We start from the raw sequence: 25,520 nt of genomic DNA, 5'->3' as shown, positions 1-25,520 counted from the left end.
CACTCAGAGCAGGGAGCCTCCAAATGGAAACACTAACAAGCTCATATTCCTAACCAGGGGGCATTAAATCCCTCACCAGTACATCACCTGAGTCACCAATGCTGTGATGAAAACTAGATGAAGACAAGCTTCGTTTTTGCACAACCCTGCACATCACACTGGGGGCGCTGGAGACAATAAGGTCAAGTGAGGATCACAACTCTTTAATAAAAAACCAAGCAACCTCAAGGCACTGCGGAGTCACAAACTCAAATGCCGGACTGCATCGGCCATGACCTCTGACACAGATAAACATATAACTCCATGTGTCAGGCAGGGCAGGGTGTCCTGCGGCGCCTCCTTGTGGCCTGTTGCTTTGAGAAGTACTTCCATCTGCCTGAAACCCTGAAACCATCAATGATTTTCTCTTACACTACCGGTATCCCAGACAGGAATAAAAATCACACTATCCCTGCGCCTGCCCATCCATCCTTATTCACACTCTTGTATTAATAATTAATGTAGAGTGAAAAGATAATCCATGTCAGGGAGGACACATGAGCTAGGGCAGGAATTGTAAATTACCATTTCAATTAAACAGACCTGGATTTCACTTGAGCACCGAGTTCTTGCTGTTTGCCGATTGGTCAGTCTCCTATAATCATGCATATGTCACTAATGCTAATGTGAAACAGCTGGATGAGCCTTTCAGTCAAGCACAACAAAAGCTGAACTATTTGGGCGAGCAAAGGAACCTTTCAATTTGAAAGTAGTTTGTAAAACCCGAAGTAGCTCAAAGTGTCCTCCCTGACATGGATTATCTGGTCACCCTAAATTAGTGCATCATAATTAAAAGTGTCATTCATTCATTTGTAATCACGTTCTGACAGTCATATGTAAAAATATGAGTTTTCCTTATTTTAAAAAGCCAATTCAATCTCAGCAGCCTGATCTGTGCCGGATAATCGCAACAAGCCCCAGGTACTGGTCACAAGCAGTCTAAGACTCTCCTGCGGTCCGGAGCATGCAGAAGTTCCCACGACTCGCACATGCAATCTCAGGACAGGATGATGCACAGGATGAGGGAAGGTGTGAGAACCAGGCTCCAGGAGGGTTCATGAGGCGGTAGTCACCTTGCTCTCCCCGCAGCTGTCTGACTCGGACACCTGGTAAGTGAGGTCAGTCTCCTCGAAGCCCGTGGCGCTCATGCGCTGGTCACTGGACGGATCTGAGCGCGGCGGTGAGTCGGGTGAGTTCAGGCACGTCTGGATGAGGGCCTTGCCCGTCTCGCTGGTGATCATGGGCTGCAGCTTGCGTGTGGCGAATGTGTACACATGGCCTGTCTCACTGGCCACCAGCAGCAGGACCTGGGTGCCCGTCAGCGTGGACAGCTCGTAGGCCTGCGGGGAGGACAGGACAAGCAAAAAGTACTGACCAAAGTTATTAAAAGCGACAGCGGAGCAGCATTACGGCAGAGCGGGACCTTTGCTCCAGATGTTCCCTATATTGTAGTGACTGGGGGCTGTTTCAAGCAGATTCAACAGTGACAACATTTTAACCCTAAGATGTACCAGCCTAGTCTAATCTACAGCTACTGAGACAAGGGCATCACGGGTTCGAAAGCACTTTGCAAAACATGCTGCTGTTTGTAAAACGCGAAAGTCTTCAGTTTGACCCATAGGCCGGGAATGAAAAGGCAGAGAAGAATTCTACAATGTTGATGTAATGTGATGCAACAGCGTCTCCCCCCCCCCCCTCCCCAAAGCTTAGCCTGTTGGCGGCTTGCAAAAGGCTCCAGCCTCGCATGTATTCCTCACAAGGAAATGCAACCTCTGTGCAACTGCTACGAGACTGACCAGCAAAAGGCCCGTTCAAGGAAAACAAGCATTACACACATTAAAACACAAATTCCAGCGGCCCCATACCGATACCCAAGCCAGGGTACATCATACACCAAAGCTGTGCGTGTGTGTGTGTAACTGTTCAGATCCCCTTCCGGCAGGGTAGTAGATTAATGATCCAATGGATACAGTCAATCACTCCAGCTGCTGGGAACAGACTATTTTCTCACAACCCTGAGCTCTTTCAGTTCCAGCTGCTTAGAGACCATCCTGAGGAGTTTGCACAGGGCGACAGCGGATCACTGCCGAATGACAAACAGATGAATTTGTGCAGCCCATCTTAAAGGGGTAATGAATGAGGCTGGGCCTTTAAGAGGCTACTGTTGATTTACCTGCATGGCCTGTACAGATGCCCTACTGGCCCAGAAGGGGGCAAGGACACCAAAACCTCCTTCAACCAGAACAACAGTCTTTAGGAGACACATGTGGGCACCTAGCACCCCTCAAAACACGTGATATTGGTAAACAGCCAGTGTCCAGCTGCAGAATTCTTGCAGATGAAGTATGACAAAAACTGCAATGAAATCAATGTCAGTCACCAGAGCTGCAGGCAGGCGGGGAGAGTTTATGTGTGTGTGATCAAACCCTGTAACAGAGCTACTAAACACAGGTAAGCATGAGGAACCGAGCGGAAATGCGCGTGGGAAACTTCACACAGCTACTCAAGAGGCCATAAAAATTGGTGAAGTTCGGCTCAGCTTTGGAGGGCACCCCACACCGTCTGGCTGCTTTTCCCACATTAATATTCAAAGACTGAAAGATATGGAAAAGCAGCATGGAGCCTGGCTGACCCTGGTTTCCCTGTCATCAAAAAGGAGAGCGATACTTTACTATAATTAACGCTGGGAGGAGCTGCATGGAGAATCAGGAGCAGAGCGGAAGGAAGCTGGAATGTCAAACATTTTAATAATCATGAGGGACTTTGTTGGATCAACATAACAAAATAGAGCAAGTGCTTTAAGTGGAACAGAAGCAGAAGAAATTCAGTGAGGCGGATGGTAAAGGTTGAAGACAACATAAGATTTTCATGCTGAACCACCACACATTTACTGGGCAAATGAAAGTGATCTAGAATACAGGGGGAAAGTTAGTGCTGCAGATTCAGCAGACAAAGTGTCAGAGATGACAAACTTGGCACTTCCTGTGCTTCTGTCCAGCTTTTATAGTCGGCATTGATTCTAAGCGCCTAAGAAACCCAGAGCCCGAGGACACAGGGCCGACAGAAGGGGCCACGAGTACTCAAAAGTAAATAAAGTGACTCTCCATAAAAAGGCAACTTTAAGAGGGAAAGGAGGGGCAGAGTCAGGCAGCAGCCTAACCCGGGGGGGGGGGGGGACGGACGGACGATGTCAGTATTGCAATGCCATTTCTGTACGCAATAGGGGCCACACTACCATTGATCAAGCCACTGATCGTCATGGCACAGGAATCTTAAGGCTACCATAGAACTTTCCAGTGACATGCTCAAATAGCATAAGGATCCACCCATTACAGACAGGGGCACTGTAAAGGGGAGGGGGGGCGGTCAGGATGATCCCAAGGACTCCTGAGTCAAAGGGGCCTCTACAAAAACTTTGGAATATTCAAGATTCTTTGTCACATGCATAGTCATACAGGTACAACATGCAGTGAAATGTATCCTGAACCACTCTTTTGACTGTGCAACTGTTAGAAAGGATATGAAAGGAAATAGAAAGGAGAAATAAATAAAATATTAAAATAGAACTTTGAATATAATATGGATTTGAAACAGATTTACAGATGTGCGATATGTTGTAATAAGTTAAGGTTAAAGTGCATTGTATGGAATGATAATAATGAGTATGACACCCTGAGATGGTTGCTGTAGAGTATAGTATAAAAGTACTATAATAATACTATAACACCGTGTAGAGAGAGAGGGGCGTGTCCTGATTGAGGAATGGCCTGGGGATAGAAACTCCTTCTGAGTCTTTCTGTCATAGCCATATTATTGCGGAACCTTCTGTCTGATTGCAAAAGCTGAAATAGTTTGTTACCAGGATGACACGGGTCTTTGGGTTGGGGGTCCAATATATGCATGGCTTTCATGGTGCCTAAAATCTCTAGCGGCGCCCCTGATTGCAGAGACTCTACAGTCACCTTAAAGACGCCCATTAGCATAAATGCAAGTCTTTGGACTGTGGCAGGAAACCAAAGTTCCCACAGGAAACCCACAAGTCACAGGGAGAGCAGCAAACTCCACACACATGCAGTGAAGGTGGGAGTCGAACCCATGACCCTGGAGGTTGAAGGCAATGTTGCCTACAGAGCCACTGTATCACCTATAAGCAGAAGAATTATCCAACTCTAAGGAGTTGGCAGCAGCCTCTACTAAACCAATCATCCACCCCATCTGAGCAACAGGAACAGGGAAGGAAGAATGTCACGGTAACCCATCCCTCGGTGGCACTAGCAACAAGGGCACTGCTCCCTCAGCTGGAGACCTCAGACAGGGTACAGACACAGGATGTGAGGGCAGGCCTCATGGGGCAGACATCAGGTCCCTGCTGCATGGAACACAAAAAGGCACCTGTGGCATTATGGAGCACAAACTCTCATTGATAACAGAAGAGATCAGTCACAGCAGGGTGAAGACTGCTGCCATCGGAGGGTTCGTGGGAATGAGGACCAGCCAGCATCAAACTGATGAGAGAGAAAGACACATCCATCCATCACAGTTTACACAGCAGGCATTTCTGGGAGGCTTTCCCAGGATGCGTAGCAGTGCAAAGACAACACTAGACATGGTAACGTAGGGCTGGGTATTGGCACAGATGGTCTGATTCCATTCATTTTCGATTCGATATCAATCCGATACGAATGACGTACGATACTATTTAGCAGCTTTCCATATTTAGAGAAATATTGAAATGGAACATAAATTTACAAATACAGAGTCACGTTGAAATGTGAAAACCACTAAAGGCCAAAGGCCTGTATACCAATATCTTTTATTTGAGGAACACATGGGTATAACTCCTTAAAAAGAAAACCAACCAGTCTCTTTCAAATCAGAAAACATGACTTATGACTGAAAAGAAAAGCTGAAAATAGAAATGGGCAGGCCTAAAACATGCCATGTTTCAGAAGGCCTTCAAGTTAGAGATATACCAAAACAGAAATTAGAAGCATTTTATTTGAGAAACATACAGGTGTTGTCTAGGGCTGGGAATAAGCCCTGAGGCCACAAGTCGATTCGATTTCGATTCATATGTACCGGATTAGATTCAAGTTAAAATTGTATTTGATGAATACAAGATAAAAAAATAAGCATGAAACTTATATACTTGAATATACTATTTCCCCCTGCAATTCTTGTACACAACCAGAAATAAACACCTCCAGTGTTTGTCACTCATTTGCTTCACAACACTTGAAATAACAGAATTAACATTCTTATATATAATGTCATTTATCACATCGTGCATGCGCAATAATCACCAGGGCTTCAGATGACAGGCGCAACATTTGGCCGGACGCCAGCTTTTCGGTGCTATACGGACATTTCTTTAGGTCCACAATTTGTGTAGTATGGATAAAATATTAATGAGGCTTTGTATGATGTCCAAAAGTCATTGGTGATTATTGCGCAAGCGTGATATAATATCGATATGATATCTCCCAGCCCTACATCAAGATGGTGGTGCGGGGCAATTACACAATACTATGGCGATACGATAACAGGAGCAATACAAAGTAAAAATTAAGTGAAATTCAGCTAAATTATTTTCAAAATCAAAGGGAAAAGGCATAAATTAACTAGATTGATCTTGGGATTTTATTTCAATACTGAATCTTCAAAATGAGGATCGCAATTAATCAGAAAATCAATATTTTTTCCCCACCCCTAGTATAGCGCACTCACAGAATGGGCAAACTAACTCACTACATGCTTTTAGACTGCAGGGGGACACAGACACATCACTACAATTTTAAAGGGCACTTTTCTACTGCAACTGTCGCTGAATGACATCACAGTGCGAGGTGGGGTATTATGTAGTGAATTCGAAAAATGGCCATAGTATATTAAATGACTGGGCAATAGGTGATATATCAACATTGCATGTTATCCAGATGCAGTTATTTATATTGAATGAACTGATAGCTAGGTTGAGAGGCATTTTCATACCTTCATACAGACATTATTACACGGGGGTGAGGTCGCACTAAAACATATTTTAATCTGCCATAGGAAGCAAAGCTTGAATTTTCTCAAGATATTTCAACAAAATCACACAGCGATTTCAAAATTTTCCAATCCAAATCGCAATTAAAGCATGGGTCTTTTCATTTGTCCATGTATTCATCATTTATTTTTAACTTTTATATATTTTGTGAGTTTGTTTTTTTTTCCCCAGACCGTGGTTGTATTGTTTTTCAGAGGCAGGCTGTTTGCATAACCAATTGAAAAAGTGTTGGCAAGTCTCACCCCAAAGTTTCAAGGTACCAAAAAAGTACCCCAGCTGATTTGGTACGCAAGGTACCGGACCGTTTGCCACTGGTAATTGACCAGAATTCCATAGAAAAGGGAACGAATCGAAAATATGGTTGCTGATGCGGTGGGAAAGCGCTAAAAATGTAAATCTTACTTGGCTTGAATTTCTTAATTTAAATACATGACCAATGGTCATTAACTACGTGTAAAGTACATTGACAGGGTTCCCCTATAAAGTCACAGAATGATACAATAACTGTGGCTAAAACAACCCTCTCAGTACTCGAGTATAAAAACTGCTTAACCATCAAGCAGTAAAAGTAGTTTTGCATTCCCTGCACTTCAAAGAATTAACAGGTCACGTGTTATATGTTTAGCAAACATCACAGCCTTAGTTTTGATTGTAAAAACATGCCAAGACATTATCATATCGCTGGTAATAAATCCACTGAATATGACAGCAAATTCATGGTGCGGATAAGACTGGGTTTTAGTTTTCAGATTCACAGCACTAGCCTCTGAAGATATGATTAGCAGTGGCAATGACAGTCCCAGCAGCCTTATTTACTCAGGCCTGCTGGTGATTCCGTTAAGAGTGACAGCATATGTTAACACAGGCCCTTTCCAGCATAGCTCAGGAATCTTCTCAAGCTTGTAGTCTATTAAACACTTTCAGCATAAGGGACAAGTTACAACCTGATCCTTTAATACAGCTTTTATTCCCTTTTCTAAATGTGGCATTTCAGGTTAAATGCCTCTCTGAGGTATACTTCAGCACACCAACTAAAGAGGTGATGCTCGCAGGCATGCTGATAAAGTAGCACGCGACTGGCCAGGGCGTTTCACACGAGGCATCAGCTGATGATCAGTCATAATCAGTCAGTCAATCTTCCCGCCACTGGCTTCAACCATGAACCGATGCTATCGATTAGGTTACAGGCAAAGCAGTTCAGTGCTCACTGCAGGCTGAACTGTGATGACTTCTTCAAAGAGAGAAAGCATACATACGGGGGACCAGAAATGTCAATGATGAGTAAGGGCCTGCTCAATCAGGAAACAGCTTTATCTATACAGGAGACCAGGGTCAGGATAAGGTTTAAAAGATCACATCAGGAAATTTCTCCCCATTTCACCAAAACTGACAAAGATACACGCACAGTCAGTGATAAAGATGACTGATGACCAGACAAGTATGTCATTAAGGCCAGGATACAACAGCCTTGTGTCTGGTTTTAAAACCCAAGTTCCAACAGACAATGGCTACATTCACACTGCAGGACAAATGTGGCCAAAATCCGATTTTTTGCTCATATGTGACTGAGATCACATTTTTTCATGACAATCTGAACAGCACAAGTCACATGGAATCCGATTTTTTCAATTCCGATTTGGGCCACTTCAGTATGTGGTCATAAATTGGATACAGGTCTGATTTTTTGCAATGCGACTTCAGTCTGAACAGTGAAATCGGAATTCATGCGACTTTTATGTCACTCTCGATCGACGTTCATCACAATTCTGCGCAGGTGGAAGTCACCATATGTCTCCGCCAGAGTGCTAAACATGGAGGAGAGCACAGAAGTTGGCCAGTGGAGGGACAGCAAACAAAAAATCCGATCTGAGCAGAAAATCAGAATTGAGCATTAAGACCTGCAGTGTGAACGTAGCCAATGAGGCCCCTGCAGACAAAAGTAACCATCTATAACCAAAGGGTACAAACTCACTGCCACAGAAAAGTACCTAGAAGATAAAGCCGGATTGAAGGGTCTCTCAAGCCAATCGGGACAGCATCCTCAAGCCCTTTTCCAAACACGCCCGTCCTGAAAAACCTTCATTCACGTGATGAGGCTCCGCCGCTCACTAGGTGACACATCACATTTTTACTTGGAAATTAATTAGCAGCTAGAGAGTAAAACAATCTAAAACAAACAGCAGTGTTCACAGACACTCCCAAGTGCTAATTTATATCAGATTTTACACAGAAATTTGAATAAAATCAGGCTCTCAGCAGGTGCAAACATCAAAGTACTCACAGGACCGTGCATGACAGTACCTTCAATAATAAACTAGGCCCACTAAATGGCACTGTATTCACACACCAGTGTTCACACTAAAGGTCGACCGATATATCGGGCCGATTTGGCATTTTTTTATTTATTGGCATCGGCTGATATCTGAGTGTAGTACGCCGATTTACAGACAGGCACGTCTGCGGGCAGCCAAGTGTTATTGTTGCTGTGTAACACGTAACCCATGCTGACTTGTGCAGGACCCCTGCCAGAAGTTTTGGAAGAGTCCTGGGAGAAAACGGTAAGGCTTAAATTCTGATCTTTCAAAGACCTATTTAACAGGTTTGCTTTGAAATGTTGCTTTAAAAGAAAACGCGAGCGCTTCTGAAAGAGAATGCGAATTACGCTGTCAGGAACTGGCGTAATGATAATGAGCCTTCAACCAACTGTAGCTTACAAGTAATGTTAAGGATCATTGATTCTGACAGTTTTGTGCGCTTGTTGGTGGGCTCAGATGTTTTTTTAATCGTTAAAAAACATTGTAATTGTTACATTTTTAATTATTAACATATCAGCCCAATGATATCAGTTATGTTTTTTTTTCTTGTGCCGGAGAGTTTCACTCTGTGTGTGTGGGGCGGAACAGGCAGCTCTCAAACACTGCAGCATGTGTTATTCTACCCTAATCACAGACAGCACCATCCTCGGAGACAGCTGCTAAGAACAATGCATGGCGGAGAAAACTTTGTTTGAAAGCGTGGTTACCATTCACTTGAGCTGATGCTGACAATGGTCCTTCTGTGCAACTTGTTTGCATTTGAGAATGGAGGTTCAAACAATTTGTCAGACGTCTAGATAAAAAGTGCACAACTTTATGCAGTTAGTTTCCTCATTAAACATGTCTATCCTTTATACGGGCTTATACGTCGACAACGTCACAATCACTAGGGGCTTATGTTGTCCTTGCATACAAGGCTGTGTAATACGACAGTTATTTTATTTTATTTTCCGCGATCGCTAGATTCTGATTGTGAATTTGGCTTGTTAGCTATCTGTCTGCTAAGAACATAAACAACATGTTAGTGAAAGGTTTTGGGCCTTGTACACTAATCATACCATGATGGCTTAGTTATTAGTGTTTTTTTCTTCCAAAATGTATTAGCGTGTAATTGTTTTAATGTGCATGGAATACTGGAATAGTGGAATGAATTGAAGATGAAGGCACTATAATAAAAATGCTAACCTTGCATTTTTCTTCTGCTTTAGTAATTGCTGTCTGATGGCTGAACAAAAATCTAATCCTGTATGGCAGTATTTCACCAAGCCAACACCAGGAAAAGCCAGGTGCAAAATCTGCAGCAGGCTGGTGAGCTTGGGAGCTGAAGAAGGTAAAAAGAAAAACCACAAATTTGTGGAGTCACCTGAAGTGTCACCACCTCCAGGCTTATAAAGATGCACAGAAAGAAAAAGAAGCAACTGCTTCTACAGCCAATTTAACACAGGCCACTGTAGCAGAAATATTTGATGCTCAACAGAAATGGCAGAATTCTGATCACAGGTAAAAAATAAAAATAAAATCAACACTTTAATTACAGAAATGATTGCCACAGACAACCAGCCATTTACAATTTTTTCAGATGTTGGCTTTCGGAGTTTTGTGTTTTTGTTAAAGTTTATATTTAAATTTACACAAGTCAGTATTCAATAAATGCTAAGTTGAGAAATTTTGTGTATTGTTTGTTATTATTAGTGTGATATTTTAGCATGCAAATAGAGGGGAAAACGTCCAGTTAACAGCCAAAAAAAAAAAAAAAAAAAGGCAGCATATATCGGCCATTGGCTGACCCTGACTCCTAAATATCGGCATCGGCTATTGGAAAAACCCATATCAGTCGACCTCTAGTTCACACACACACCCACCCACAAAGCCAGGGAACATCACATGAAACCTGGACTCGCCTGCCTCCCACTGCAAGCAGTCTACTCTGGCACGGCACACTCAAACCACACTGAAATCCTCATATCCACCCCCACTGAGGGTGACCCTCTACAAATGTCTCATACACACTCAACATTGAGGATCCGCTCACTCCTGCAACATATCCAGTGAGTGTAGAAAAAGCTGTCTCCCGGAGGTAGCACAGCACCCCCCACGCCACCCCACCCCCCGACAGCTGCAAGGACAGGCCACACAAAGGCCAGAGAACAGCTGGAGGGTCTCTACCCGCAAAGCTCTGATGCGATGAACATGCGGCAGGCTGAGTGGAGCAGGAAGGTCCCCCAAGAAGAGGTACCTTCCTTACACTCAATGGAGACGGGCTGCTGATTGTCTTATGGGCATCACTGCCCTCAACAGCTGATGGCACAGACCTCAGTCAGCTATTTTCAAGGAGAAAGCTTTTGGAGATCACTGCTCAGATAATTAAAGGGAAGTGCCACCTCTGCTGCAGCACTCAGTCAAGAGATGGGTGCCACTTATCTACAAGTGGAGAACATGAAGATCAATGGTTCACAGTAATGTGTGTGTGAGGGACCCAGCCCATACTGAAGCTTCTACCCTGATCTTACAATCCTCTTGTCCACTCTGTTACCCATTTGCCAAAAAAAAATCTCCGGATGACTAATTCAACAAGCTGAAGGAGGGGAAAACAAGGCATGCTATCTCCCCCTACAAAGCCATCAGGGTTAGGGGCACACAATAGCAGCCACCTATCTGTTCCCATTAAAATCTGTGTCAGCCCAAGCAGTGATGCGAGGCAAATAAAATACATCAACCTGAGTGGAAACACGGCGGGGGCGGGGGGGGTTGGGGGTCTTGTCAAGCCAACTGACATCTTAGAAATATGGCATACTGAAAATACAATGGCAATTACCACAGGCTGGGGGACAGTCACTACCCCCTACAATGTTTCCTGTCTCACCTGATCCCATAAAGACTGCCGTGAGTGACATACAAGTTACTCCAAGTATTACAATATCATGTGTCTTACAGAAAAAGACCAAACATACAAGATGATGGTTTGCCTCAGTGGCACACATTACCTATGCCAACATCCTGATCCCAGCACTGCATTGTGGGATTGGAGACAATGGTACATTCCCTGGTCCATTTAAGCAAAAAAGATCACTACTCCTGGAAAATATCGCCTAGAGCAGGGGTCCAGTTAGAGAAAATTTCTTGAAGCAAAGGTCCGGAATATCATAATGTCTATTTACCTTGTAAATAGTCTGCTTTTGTATTTAACCGTGTAAATACACCTTTGACGTAGCTAATTTTAGGTTTTATAATGGAATAATATACAGTATATTCTAAATAATATATATAATATATTTATGAAAGCGTTAGTGTCATGCCAGATGCTTGAGATTTGGCAGCCATGAAAACGTACATTTTTTGTTTCACCCGAGTTTATTTATAACAGATAACATTATTTTATACATATGTTAAAAAGCAGAAACTTCAACGAACATGACATCAACAATAAACTACGCCTATTTATCCAACATGTTATATAATACATACTGTATTTAAAAACTTTTCAGCTGTATGATTTCAGGACAGACAAGTCACTGTTAGGAACATTACGAATTTTTAGTTGCGGGTTTTAGCTTCGCTGCTGCTATTAACACTAATGGCACATTAGCGCAGACAAAGGGCTGCATGAGACGAACTATGTCTAGCTTGGCGGTTAAAGGTGTTTGACGTTCATTGGCGTGGGAAACGGCGGTTCTATTGCTAAACCACTACTGAAAAGACCACAAAAGCTGCGCCGGTTAAAATAGAAGCATCAGGTTTTAAATAATGTTTTGGCTATCGGTCCGGGTCCGTATCGGACAACTTCTGGGCCCGGGCCCGGACCGCGGTCCGCCTGTTAGTGACCTCTGGCCTAGTTTGTCAAATTCAAGCAAATACACTGTAACCAGAATCTCTCTAACAGCACAATTTAGGATTAAATGTGGGGCATTCAACTATATTCCTACAAATGGGGAAAGTCCTGTACACATGACCAGCGGTGCTAAAAACTACTGTACTCCAAATGGCACTCAAATTTAAACGAGAGCTGTACTCAGGCAGGGGGTGGACCAGGCTGGAGAAAATGAGCCCATCTTAAGAGTTCAGATTTTCACCCGAAAATCTTTCAGCTTGCAGATTTTCTACAAGGACTGATCATTTACTTCCATATAAAAGCTTTTTCAGTCTAATCCTATAATAAGATTACTTAAGGATAGAATGGAAACTAATGAGATCTGTGACATTTCTTGAGTGGTTTGCTCTTCAGTTTGGCCATTTAACAAACTTGCTTTCTTAGCAACTAGCAGGATAATAAGAACCACAAACATAGGATTCAATAATCTTGACTTTCGGGGGGGGGGGGGTGCACTACAGCACAAACTTAGTATTGAAGGTGCCATCTTAAGGTAGTTTATACCAAGCACTGAAGCAGCCAGCTGCCGACTAATGTAGCTCCAGAGTAACAAAAGCAACAGGGCAGAAGGAACTTAAGAAGTACCCACTGGACACTCAGACCGAGCCAGTACCAGACAACCCAGGGGGGTGTGGACTGCTGGTGGAACAGGATGTCTGGAGGCAAAAGACACTCTTATAAGATCCGTCCCCTGCCAGCCATACCCTGGGCGAGAATCAACAACAGCAGTAGAATAGAGATTATTCAAAGATGACCCAAAGACAAGGGGGCATGAAGCAAATGTAGAAAGACCAGCACACATGGAAAGAGCAGGTGGTTTGTCCAGAATTATGCACAATGACAAACAGTCACGATTAGCCTATGGAGCTACATTAACAAAGGTTAAATAAACTCAGACATTTAAAGAGCGAGTCATTCCAAGTTTAACCCTTTGACACTGTTTATAAACCTCTTCTGATTCAGGCCTTGTAGGCAAGAGGCCCGGGAAACAAGATGCAGGCTTGATGAGCTATTCTGGGTAAGGTGACGTGTCACTATCAATGGATGAGGAGACACGAGAACCTTCCCCACAAGCAACTGTGCAGGAACGGTTTCTTCAGCTGGTCATATGAGCTGATGCGCCACTGGGCGCTTTCAGAAGTGGGATCTGTACCTGGCCATTACATCCAAATACCATTTGGCAGCTTATAAACAAGAACGACAAAGAGCAGGAGACCTGAGCAGCACTGACTGAATGGAACCACTGAAACATACATTGCGGCCATCAAACCCGCAATAGCTACATATACACTTCCCTATAGTAACACATTCCACTCCAGAATAAATAAAACTGCCGAAATATATAAAAGTCAAATATCACCAGTTAAGAAAAGCAGAGAAACACACCGTCTGACTACACTGCACAGGAAACTTACGTTTACATAATAAGCTCGATTTAACTTGGCAGGATCATTTAGAAAAAGGATTTTGTCACAGATTTTTGGGAATAAGTTTTTTTGGCTAAACCGATGAAATTGAACAGAATCAAGATCAACATCCCAGTAGCATTTAAGTCCATCACTTGAAACAGAGCTGTGATTAGTACACAAAAGCACAAACACACAGGCTCCACCACTTGAGGCCATTTACTTTATGCCTGGATCCGTCTCGCAGACTCTGCATAGCCCAGGTGTTTCAGCTAGCTAACCGCTAATGCTACTGCGCCGGTGAGCCTTTCCAACCTGCAGTACATATGTGCTAATGCTGCTGCACCCATTCTTCCCATTACAGAAATCCTAGCATACTTAGTTATTAAAAAGAAAGGTTTGGAGATACTGCACGGTACTGTATACTTCACATGAGCACACTTCTAGAAAAGAATTGGGCTTTTATTAATGTTAAATATCCACCCCCTAGCAGGTTAAAATATCCATTATATGCACGTTAATTATGCTTATGCTATAACATGAAGGCAGGAAATTCCTGTACACACACACTGGCCACATGTAACACAGGAATTAAACCTCTGAGGAGTTATGTGAACAGTGTGGATATACTGATCTGGGAAAACTGGAGACTAAACCAAGGTCAGATTTTATCATGAGACATTCCTACAGGTGTCTATGTTGAAAAAATGAGGCAATCTGTTCCATTACATACAGGCTAAGATTCGGAAACAAGCTGGGGGAAAAAATTAAGGGGAAGAAAAAAAGATTTTTTTTTTAATCTAGAAATTCCTGGAGTTGAACTGGAAGAGGGCAGAGTGGGTACAGCACCCCAGCTCCGGGTCAGAAAGGCAGCGTATCCCTGAGGAAGGACAGGCGACGCAACATCAGTCAGGCCCATGTCACCAACATGGTGTTCTAGGAAACAACAGACTAAAAATAAAATGTAAAGCCCCCACCCATTTGAAAACCCTTGTTTCTAGATAAACCTTTGAGACATTCTGATTTAACAGCTTGATCCATTCATAAGAACCTTGCAAGCCTACAGCCATGGCTGGAAAGGCATAATTCTGTATTTAAATAGCCCTAAATATACAGAAATTCCTGGTATGGGGCTGGTACTTTAAAGTATTTTATTGTTAAAGCCCTAGCAATTATGTAAAACACAGTGACTGGACAGTTTACAAGAGGTTAGCTGGTTCCAGTGAGCATGACAAAGAAAATATTCACCTAGCTGATAAAGTGCAGCTTGGTCTGATAATCGGATTCATATGAAACGCTAATTTTATATTTACACATTACAGGAATCCTCGAGACCCATCAGCTCCCGTATAGAGCCAGCATGCTGGACACGTTTCAGCTGCCGATATTCACGTCACCCAATTACATCCTTTACTATCACAGCCACAGTCATATATATGCGGCAGCAGTTGGCCATCAGATGCATCTTCCAGGTTGTGTGCGGATACCCATGCATGAGGGAGTGAATGTGTCAGGGATGTAAGGGGGTTAGGTTTAGGGATAAAATTCTGGATGCCGACGGCGTTGTTCTATTTAAAGCATCCTGTAAGCAACATCGGGAAGATGCTGGGGTGCCGGACCCGGGCCCTGGCGAAGGGCTCGCAGTTGGACTCGGACACACGTGTGAGGAAGCCCCCGTCCACGGGAAGCCAAATGTCACATGGCGTCTGGGCAGAATGCAGCCTAAGGAAACGTGATCGCGATTACTTTGTGATCGCACCGTACGCCTGTCAAAGCGAAACGAGATATTTGATGCATCTTTTAGGCAGAAACGCAGACCAACCACAAGTTTTACTCTGAGTCAAGCTCGAAGCAAGTACAAGAGAGGACTGCGGACAGGCAGGGTGCCCGATACTGACCGAGGCGTAGGCAGGACACTTTCCTAGCTATTAATACACATACTGCAGTTATTTTACCCTACTGTTATTTTTGTCTATTTTACGCGATGAAGCAGAGCGAGCGCCAGCCCTGAAGTGGCACGCCGTCCCCGGACACTCACCTTCTTCATGATACCGGTCTTCCTCTTACTAAAAGTAGTGTACCGCCTCAACTTGTTGTCGATAAAGGCCATTTCGATTTTCACTCGGCCCCGGGTCTTCTTGCCGGGCTTCGCCCCTGCGACCCCTCCGGGGACGCCGGCGTATCCTCCGGAGGACATACCGATCTCTGCCCCCGCGGCTGCGCCCTCCATCTCCGGCCTCTCCCGCTTCACCCCTCTCCTAACGGCCCGTCTCGAACTCATAGGGTCGTCATCGTCGCCCAGGTCGGAGTCGGCGTCAGAACCGCTGCACGTCTGGGAGGCGATTTCCCTGTCGGGCTCGTATCTGCCGCCGCCGGGAGCACCGAGCCCCCCGACCGAGGCGACGCTTTGCAGGGCGGTCAGACCTGCCCCGTTACCCTGCCTCACCCCCATCCTGGATCCCACTCCTGCTCCGTTGCCCCCCAGCATCCTTGAACCGTCCGCCGATCGCGCAGCCACGGTTGCCACTTCAATCAGCCCTCTCCTGACTGAGCCGGGTCGGAAGCCCGAATCGTGACTCGCGTTATCCCTGCCGGACGCTGACCCGTTTCCCGCTGGTGCCGACCCAGCCTGGCTAGGTAACATGTTCAGATGGCAGACCGAAATCTTTCAAAATACCAGCCAGCCGCCGGTGCCAGGTTATTTGGGGGACTGCAATAGGCACTGCACAAGCAATGAGGCAAATGCAATTAAACTAGCGCTAGAGGAAATAAAAAAAATAAATAAGACAGACTCCTTTCTGAACTAGTGAAATAAGTTTCGAAAGTGACGCGACCACACAGACGCCATCCCTCAGCTCCGTCAAGTACAACCTCCTCTGCCTCCAAAAGCCGCCGCACTCTCTCCAAAAGGAAAACGCGGATTACGAATACTTTGTTACTCCGCCGTGACATATAGTTCCTTCGAAAAAACTAAAACATTTCCTCGGTCTTCATTTCTGGCGTATATCTTTAGGTAAAATAATTCTATAATTACTTTTTAGCATTGCACGCTCAATCCCGCATTGTCGCTTAAGAGATAAATTAACACAGTACAAATGAATGCCTGATTTCCCCGGTCTACTTTCCTCCATATAAAGAGATATAATGTTTCCTTTTATGGCATTAGCTCTCCTTATATGGTGAGTCATTGTGCTGCGCTAGTATTGGTTACTGAGACGCTGAGCTGCACCACCATTGGCCAAAAAAACAAAGTTATTAGAATAAATACCAAAATGGACGCGATCACCCCACACGTCATCGTATCATCTAGTGGTGGTCTTTGAACTGATTGTAAATTATGAACTACGCGCAAGCAACTAGTGTCCGTATGAAATACGGCCCTGTTTGCGCAGAGCATTAACTTCATTTCGCAGATGATTTGCTATAAATCGCTTCTTCTGTACAATTTTACATTTCTTCAAAAAACAATTTAGTTAAAAATATTCTAATGTGGTTTTAAACCATTATTAAATCAAACTTTCATATAAATACTTAGTTCTTTTCTTTACGTAGTTCTTTTCTACCCTACCCTACACTAGATTGAAACAGTGTTTTCTGTTATACAAATGCATTAGTCAAACTCACAAGTAAACTCATTCACACACTAAGTAAACACTTCAGGGGAAATTCATACCATGGGAACAGACACAGGCACACAAGGTGTGGACAATTCCTGTACTCAAATACACCAGTCCTAAACTTATGGTTAACTCATAGTACCTCCGATTCTGTGGCTGATCTGCCAGTGAAGCCTCAGTCAGTGGGCCAGTGCCCTTCTGTGCCAGTTTTGTGTTCTATCACCATTCTGTTGATTGATGAGACCCAGCAAAGCCCAACACCCTGGGGTATTTTCCCCTCATAATAAAGCGGTATTCTCAGGTGACAAAGCTGATGACTGGTCTTTCTGATTGACCATGGTGGCCTCTCAAATGGTTAGTGCCAACACTGCATATTCCTTAGGGTAATGTAAGTAATGTGCAATACAAGGTAGAAAGACGATGGGCAATAGGAAATATCATATAGGATTAGTGGTTAGCATTGTAATTTGGGTCACCACCTAATCCATGTTGGAAAGGTTACTTTGTGCCAGGACAGGATCTGTAAACTATCATTTCAATCAAAAGGAGCTAAATTTTGCTTTAGCACCAAGTTCTTGCTGTGTGCTGATTGGTCAGTCTCCTATAATCATGCACTAATGCTAATGTGAAACAGCTGGACGAGTCTTTCAATCAAAGGAACAAACCAGTCAAAGCACAAGAACTGGACTACTTAGCCAAGCACAGGAGCCTTTCAATTTTAAAGTAGTTTATAAAACCCGAAGTAGCTCAAAATGTTTCCCCTAAAATGGATTAGGTGGTAAACCTATTTGTGATTGACTAGTTCAGTCATGAAGGGCAGTCCAGCATGTTGATTGTTTCAGCCATTTGTAACTTTTCTGACAAGAGAACAATACAAAACGGATGGACAAGGCTTACTGTTATGTGCGATTAGAAGTGATGCATTGGAAAAAAACAGGGAGAAGCCTAATTTGCTTTTGAGACTTGATATAAAGGTCCAAGGGAATAGCCAATGTCTAATTAAATGACCTTGTGAGAGAGCCATTTGGAGGGAAAAAAATGTAACTCATAGGAATTTGAATTTGACCTTGGAACTGCAATCCAGTGGCTAGCATACCAATCTTAATCACAAAGTGATTTTGCATTTGGAACCCAGGCTTAAATAGACATTCTTTACCTATTCTTTACCCATTACATTCTATTGGGTAGTGATGAATGACATGGAAATTAAAAGCAAGAGTAGATTTTTATGCAGGCAATACATTTGTTTTTTGCTGATCTAAGTTTCCTTTAATATGACCAGCAGATAATTATTTATATAAAAACAACATTATGACATGTCAGTTCAGTGTGACAAATCAATTAATCTGTGTGTCTTTGGATTATCCAGGAAACATCACAGGCTACAACTTTATAAAATATCAGGGAACTAAAAGGGTAGAATACGTAATGCTTACATTATATGTGAATGTTGCATGCATAACAATTTTAATTCCCACATGAACAATATAGCTTAGAGCAGTATTTTTTATTTCCCAGGAGAATCATTAAATCATGGAGGAATATTATTCAAATGATGCTTTATTGTAGCAATAAAAGAACTATTTATAAAATATCAGTGGAGCCCAGAAACAAGACAAGTGAGATATAGTAATCTCATTGTACAATATCCAGATGAAGGTACTTATTCAGATTAAGTCGGCCTTCTCCAAAACCAAGACCCTGCTGAGATTTATTTTTTAGATCCAGCTAAACTTTCTGTGAGTACAAGAAAAATGTAACAAATTGGAATGTATGAAATATATCAAGTTTCTATGAAAGGAATATTTTATTCTATGTACAAGTGTAATACACTTAACTAGTAAAATTAGTTAAATTGTATAATCCACCTATGAAATGAAATGATATGAAGCCAGTACAGATGATTGGCCAGGAGTACACCCTACACTTGGTTAGGAGAGTTGGTCTCTAAATTTCCCATAGTGTGAGAGTGTGCGCTGTTATGGACTGGCATCCCATCCAGGGCGTCCCCCTGCCCTGTGCCCTGTTATGGACTGGCACCTCATCCAGGGTGTCCCCCTGCCCTGTGCCCTGTTATAGACTGGCACCCCATCCAGGGTGTCCCCAGTCCTGTGCCCTGTTATAGACTGGCGCCCAATCCAGGGTGTTCCCTGCCTTGTGCCCTGTTACAGATTGGCACCCCATCCTGGGAGTTCCCTGCCCTGTGCCCTCCAGTGGACTGGCACCCCATCCAGGGTGTCCTCTTGCTCTGTGCCCAGTTACGGACTGGCATCTCATCCAGGGTGTCCCCTGCCATGTGCCCTGTTATGGACTGGCACCCCATCCAGGGTGTCCCCAGTACTGTACCCTCCAATGAACTGGCATCCCATCCAAGGTGTCCCCCTGCTCTGTGCCCTGTTACGGACTGGCACGCCATCCAGGGTGTTCCCTGCCCTGTGCCCTGTTACAGATTGGCACCCCATCCTGGGAGTTCCCTGGCCTGTGCCCTCCAGTGGACTGGCACTCCATCCAGGGTGTCCTCCTGCCTTGTGCCCTGTTACAGATTAGCACCCAGTCCTGGGTGTTCTCTGCCCTGTGCCCTCCAGTGGACTGGCACCCCATCCAGGGTGTCCCCAGCCTTGTCCACTGTTCTTCCTATACTGGATAAGCAGACATAGAAAATGTTTAGCAATTTTATTAGAATGTAAACTGTGTTGTTTATATGATGATAATGATGATGAAAAAAAGATGCACATATCTGCATTTTGGAAAAATGTATAAGGGAACCTTTTACATTTAAGGATTTAAAGATGGGGTGGTGCAGCTGTTACTACCACTATCTCACACCCCTGGGACCAGGGTTGAAGTCTCTGCCCCAGCTCTACGTGTGTGGAGTTTGCATGTTTTCCCTCTGTCATTGTGGGGTTTCTTCTTGGTTCTCTAGTTTTCCCTTTACAGTCCAAAAATATACTAAGTTTAATAGGAGTTGCCAAATTCCCCATGAATAGGGTGTGAGTATGCCCTACAATGAGTTGGCGCCCCCTCCTGGGTTATTCACAGACTTGTGTCTGTAACTGTGGGATAAGCTCTGGACCCCCACGGCCCTGAACAGGATAAATGAGCATAGAAAATGGATGGATTTAATGATAGTTTCTGTACTGGAAATTGCCTCAGAAGATTCAAATCATTACTCATTATCAATTTTCATAAATCATGGAAAGTGACCTTTAGAGAAAAAGAGCAAAAAGTGTGGAAAACGTCACTGACCAAAACAGCCAAACTGAGAATGAAGCTGTCAGGCCTTTCGCATCGCTCTCCTTTTTCAAAAGCATGCCAGATTATCTGGTAGTTGCTATAGAAACTGTTGAAGTGGATGCTGCTTCAAATTAGATTAGACCTTTTTCAAACATGAAGATTGTGTGTTGTAGAGGTTATGATGCAAATTGAAAAGATTCTGGGTTACATGTTCTGACTGGAAAATGTCAGATGCAATATCATATGTTTATGGTTGCAATAAATAACTACTCTAGTGCATAATCACACTACTTTGAATAATTGATTTTGAGAGGCATAACCCACATAATATTCTACTGCAGTTCCTCAAAATTCACTTACAAATGACTGATAATGATATAACTTTTCAGGTTAAATATTTTTAGATGACAATTCTGATTTCTGAATTCTGTGTCCATTTTACATTTTTCATGAAATAAATTAAACTAGGCAGACATTGATCAGGAGCTGTGAATTTAGAATCCACAGACCAGCCGTCAAGAAAAAAGAGAGGATTTTGGAGTTTTAGATTAGTAGGTAGCTATGTTTGGCTCAGAAAGGCAAAGCGTGCCAGAAGGCTGCAAGATCGTTACACAATAATAAAAGATTAGTTCATAATTGCTGGTGGGGTTGGCACGGCACAGGTTTGGAGGTGAGATTGCATGGAGTTGGGGGTAGGTGGTGGGATGTGGGGAGGGTCCAGGCTAACAGTGAGGCGACAAAAGAATCTATTTACATGTGGAGATATCACAGCCATAGGGTAAGAGAACACCACTTACAGCAGATCATGGTTAAAAAGCAAGCAGCATTTCAAATAAACAACCCAAAGAGTATTTGTATATTTCTTTAACACGGAGGTAGATCAGTCCATATGCTTTCAGCACAAAGAAGTATGAAGGCTCTTAAAAATAGTGGTGCTCCTCTGTTAATAAGTGTTTAAGTGGTTAATGAATCAGTGAGTGTTTGTGTCACAATATTAGCTGGCCAATCAATCTTTATTTATACAGCACTGTTTTAACCCAGAGTTTACGAAGTGCTTAATAGACACTTCAAAAGAGGAAAAATAAATACATTAAGAAAGACATTAGGCCCACGAGAAATTAAAATAAGCTAAAAAAAAAGAAAAGAAAAAGAAACCCACCAGAACCAGAACCATGGCATTTGAACCACCTACATTCTCGCTAGGGGTCTGTTGCACATGCCTCACCAGGGACTCTAGCCCCTGCAAATATCCCCTTTCTTGCTCGAATATAAAACCTACAATAAGTTTTTCTTATCATATAAATATCTCATTTACTTTTGCATTTTATTTTATTGAACATGATTGGCAACACCAACAATACAGGGCTCATAATGCAGTTAAACAGGCAGAGTAATTTCTCTAAGTTTTACTCTTAGGAAATAAGTCGGAATAAATTAGACTGCTAGTGTTCATTTGGTTGTTTATAAAATGTCAATGCAGTCTGCCCAGTGTGATCACTGAGAGAGCCCTGTGATGGCAGAGGGAACAGAGATGGTTCCTGGGGACAGAAGTGGAGGCAGGTTTAATGAAAGGAACAAGAAATAAAGAAAAACAAACGTTTCAGAGTCAGCAGGGGCGAAAACAAACACGAAAACGGCCAACTGGGGGTTTGGGTGCATTTTCTGCAGAAAGGGGAAACCAAACTCAGTCGCTCATCACCGGCCAGTCTCACGGTTTCATGGCCAAACACACATTTATATAAGATCCGTGTCTTTTAACTTTAATACAATAAGATAAGGGATCAGCAGATCTGGCCCTGAGGGTCCTAGTGCCTGCTGGATTTCATTCCAGTCCAGCAATGTGCATCCTGCAGTGGGAGTCACGGTTCTGTTACGGCAATGAGGCAGGGATTGTAGGAGCTTAACGTCCTCTCAGGAAGCTTCCATAGTTCGCCAGCCAAGCATTTCTCTACGTATGTTGTCACGACACAGAGTGAAAACTCTGCCTCAGTTACATGTACTAGAGATGATGTATGTCATGCTTAGATTTAGAGTTTAGACAGTTGGTATGGGTGTCCCAAGTTGAAGGATTTGCTTAAATCTATGAAAGCTGGCATCTCCCAGCTGAGACTGGGAGAACATGGACAGTAATTTCAAAGATAGCACTTCAGTAGCCTCTAGACGGGTAAGAATTTGGAGACATTTTACTCACTAATCTAACTATCTGCATTGGGAGCAATCATTTCCACCTCGTGAAGATGACAGTCCGATTTGTCCCCACGCCAGAGTGACGTTAGCGTGCCGTCTTCGCAAGCTACACGAAGGCAGGGACATTGAACTTTCAGATTATGCAGAAGTAAACTTCATTTAGATGATTCGAACTTGTGTCATTGTTACGCGTCTCACAAAACTGGTTTAACTGCTATTTTACTTTTCAAGTAAAGGATTCATTGATGATTAAATTACATAACTATTCTGGGGCCAGAAACCAGTCAGAATTACCGATGATTGGATAATTCACGGCCTTTGAATGCATGACAGCGCATTCATTTTATGGCACAAGAACAAAAGGCACCAGACTGTGACTAAACATCGCACTCTTCTTCTACAATGGATCTTTTGCAATAAATTATTTCGTGTCAAATAAAACCACAGAACTCAACGTAAAGCTCAATCAGGTCTAACTAAACATAAAAATAGAAAAGCACTGAAACTCCCTGATTTACTGCTTTAAAACACCATACGTTTTAGAGGAATAAATGTAACTGTTTAACGAGAGGATGCAATACGTGCCATTTGAAAGGATTTTTTCTTTTGAATAGTGCGCCATCTACTGGTAATTTTACGCTACTAACGTACAAAGACCATGAAATTAACTATGTGTATTTTAAAATTTAAGGGGCTTCCCTTAACAGTTCCGAACATTACTGTCAAATTTCAATGGATTAATTAGCCTTAAGAAATGATATTTTATTCTCTTATCATTTACATTTATAACTCATAACTTTATAACTCATAACTCAGTGCTCCTGCGTAGCTATTTTGAATCTGACAAAGGGAGCTAATTCTTTCAAACTTTGATTTACTTGTAGTTTGTTTACACTCTTAACCGAAAGAGAAGGTTGCCAGATCTGCTTACTTTGAAGTAGGCCCGCCATGCATAATTCCCGGGCCCAGGGCAAAATTACTTCCACCCTCCCCACAGGCCCGCGACAGCTTCTCCAGGTGCCCTTCCGAAACAGCGGGCATGATCCCAGGCTGGAGCTAGGTTTCTGTACCTATAGGCGATCAGGACCCAGGTATAAATGTTTTTAACCTTTTAACACCTTTACAGACATCACCTTATTTTACATGTGATATATGTAAAATAGATATATATCTTTATGTCAGCACCTTGAGATTTTGTTCTAATGAAAAATGCTTTATAAATTAAATGCATAATAATAATAATAACAAACATCATGAACTCTCCCAAAAACGATCAAAAAGGGTGACATGCTGTAAGTAAAATTAACTGTGTTGTGCTTGTGAGTAAAATGTGGCACCCTTTTCTTTTGGTTAAGATTGTAAGCTCCTGTACTATTGAAAGTGGTGTAGCCCTTGCGCCAGTACCGCTTACACTTGTAACTGGGCATTTACAGGATGCTCAGCCTAGCTGCACTTCCACGTACATGTCTAATGTGTTATTTCCCTCACTTGTAAGTCACTATGAAAGTAAATGCAAATGTAATGCCTCAGGCAGTGGGATTTTTATAACCACAAGCAATCTCCAAGCATGAAGCCTTCGCCACCGGCCCAGGCAGGTCACAAGGTTTTTTCATAACTGCAGCCTTATGCAAACAATCACACTATTATATAATTTAGCTTCTCCATTACGGTCAGTAAAGGCTGCTGAATTATTGCACGTCTCTGGATACTGATTGGAAACAGCGGTATCAGGGGAGCAGAGACAAAGTCACGCAAACCCTGAAGGAGGGCAAACCTGGAATATTTATTAAATCAACCAGCTGTCAACCAAATGACTTTTAACTGATTTATTGTGAGATATCATTTTGATTTTGAACTGTTTAGATACAGTACCAGTCAAAGGTCTCTATTTTAGCTATATTATTCACGTTATAGTACAAGGCCTTGAGGCAATGAAATATTAGAATGACAAAGAGAAGTGTTTTGAGAACTTCTCAAAATTTTCTCAAATTTTAGACACTTCAAAATAGCCCCCTTTTCCTTCGATGACAGCATTGCAGACATTTTTTCAACCAGCTTTCAGATGCTTCTCCAACTGTCCCGAAGGAGTTTCTACAACTTCTGGGCACAAGTTGGCTACCTTGCTCTTACTATTCAATCTATCTTATCTAAACATACCTCTATATCAGGGGTGGGCAATCTTATCTGCAAAGGGCCGGTATATATGCAGGTTTTTGGAATAACCTTTAGTTCAGCTGTTCAAACCCAGGTGTGAGGACTCTTCAGCCAATCAGTCCTCTAAATAGTAATCTAATTAGGGAGCTGCAGTGAAAACCAGCATACCCAACGGCTCTTTCTGGATAAGATTGCCCACCCCTGCTCTATATGGTTTAGGGCAGGAGTGGGGAACCTGTTCCATGGAGGTCATCCGTGATTGAGAGGTCATCCCACAAACCCACACCGGCTCACCATGGAACAGGCTCCCCACCCCTGGTTTTGTGGGGGCCAGGTCATCTGTCGCAGCACTCCATCTCTCTTCTTGTTCACAAGACAATACATAACCTCGAGATTCAGCATCATGTTGAACACCAAATGATTTTTGGTGAATAGTGTTCTTTTTTGACCGGTACTGCAGGCCCTATACTTGTTTCAGACGGTTGTGCTGCAGTCCTGTTACTTATTGTTCACAGGCGCTTTGCACACATATATAAATCAAATCAAAATCAAATTTATTTATAAAGCACTTTATAAACAACAGGAGTTGATCCCATAGTGCTGAACAAAAAGCAAACAGAATCAACATAAAACTAAAAGAAAATAAAAGAA

General features: G+C 43.0%; 1 protein-coding gene and 1 long non-coding RNA gene across 5 annotated transcripts in view; one reads left to right on the top strand and one right to left on the bottom strand.

Moving 5' to 3' along the window:
* The window catches only part of srfa (serum response factor a), a 35,466-nt gene extending 18,683 nt beyond the window's left edge, over positions 1-16,783 (bottom strand). For all 4 annotated transcript variants that reach the window (XM_023798484.2, XM_023798483.2, XM_072703906.1 and 1 more), the window contains exons 1-2: positions 15,716-16,783; positions 1,113-1,379 (exon numbers count right to left, since the gene is read on the bottom strand). In XM_023798484.2, coding sequence (XP_023654252.1) covers positions 1,113-1,379; positions 15,716-16,321 — 873 coding nt within the window. In that variant the 5' untranslated portion in view covers positions 16,322-16,783. The remainder of the gene's footprint in view (positions 1-1,112; positions 1,380-15,715) is intronic.
* LOC140581357 (uncharacterized) lies at positions 8,605-10,069 on the top strand. The gene is made up of 2 exons (XR_011984452.1): positions 8,605-8,646; positions 9,612-10,069. It is a non-coding gene; the product is annotated as an uncharacterized lncRNA (long non-coding RNA).
* Positions 16,784-25,520: the final 8,737 nt, after the last annotated feature.

This window comes from Paramormyrops kingsleyae, chromosome 20 (assembly GCF_048594095.1).
Source record: "Paramormyrops kingsleyae isolate MSU_618 chromosome 20, PKINGS_0.4, whole genome shotgun sequence".
Taxonomy (NCBI): domain Eukaryota; kingdom Metazoa; phylum Chordata; class Actinopteri; order Osteoglossiformes; family Mormyridae; genus Paramormyrops; species Paramormyrops kingsleyae.
This window is presented reverse-complemented; position numbering and strand designations above follow the sequence as displayed.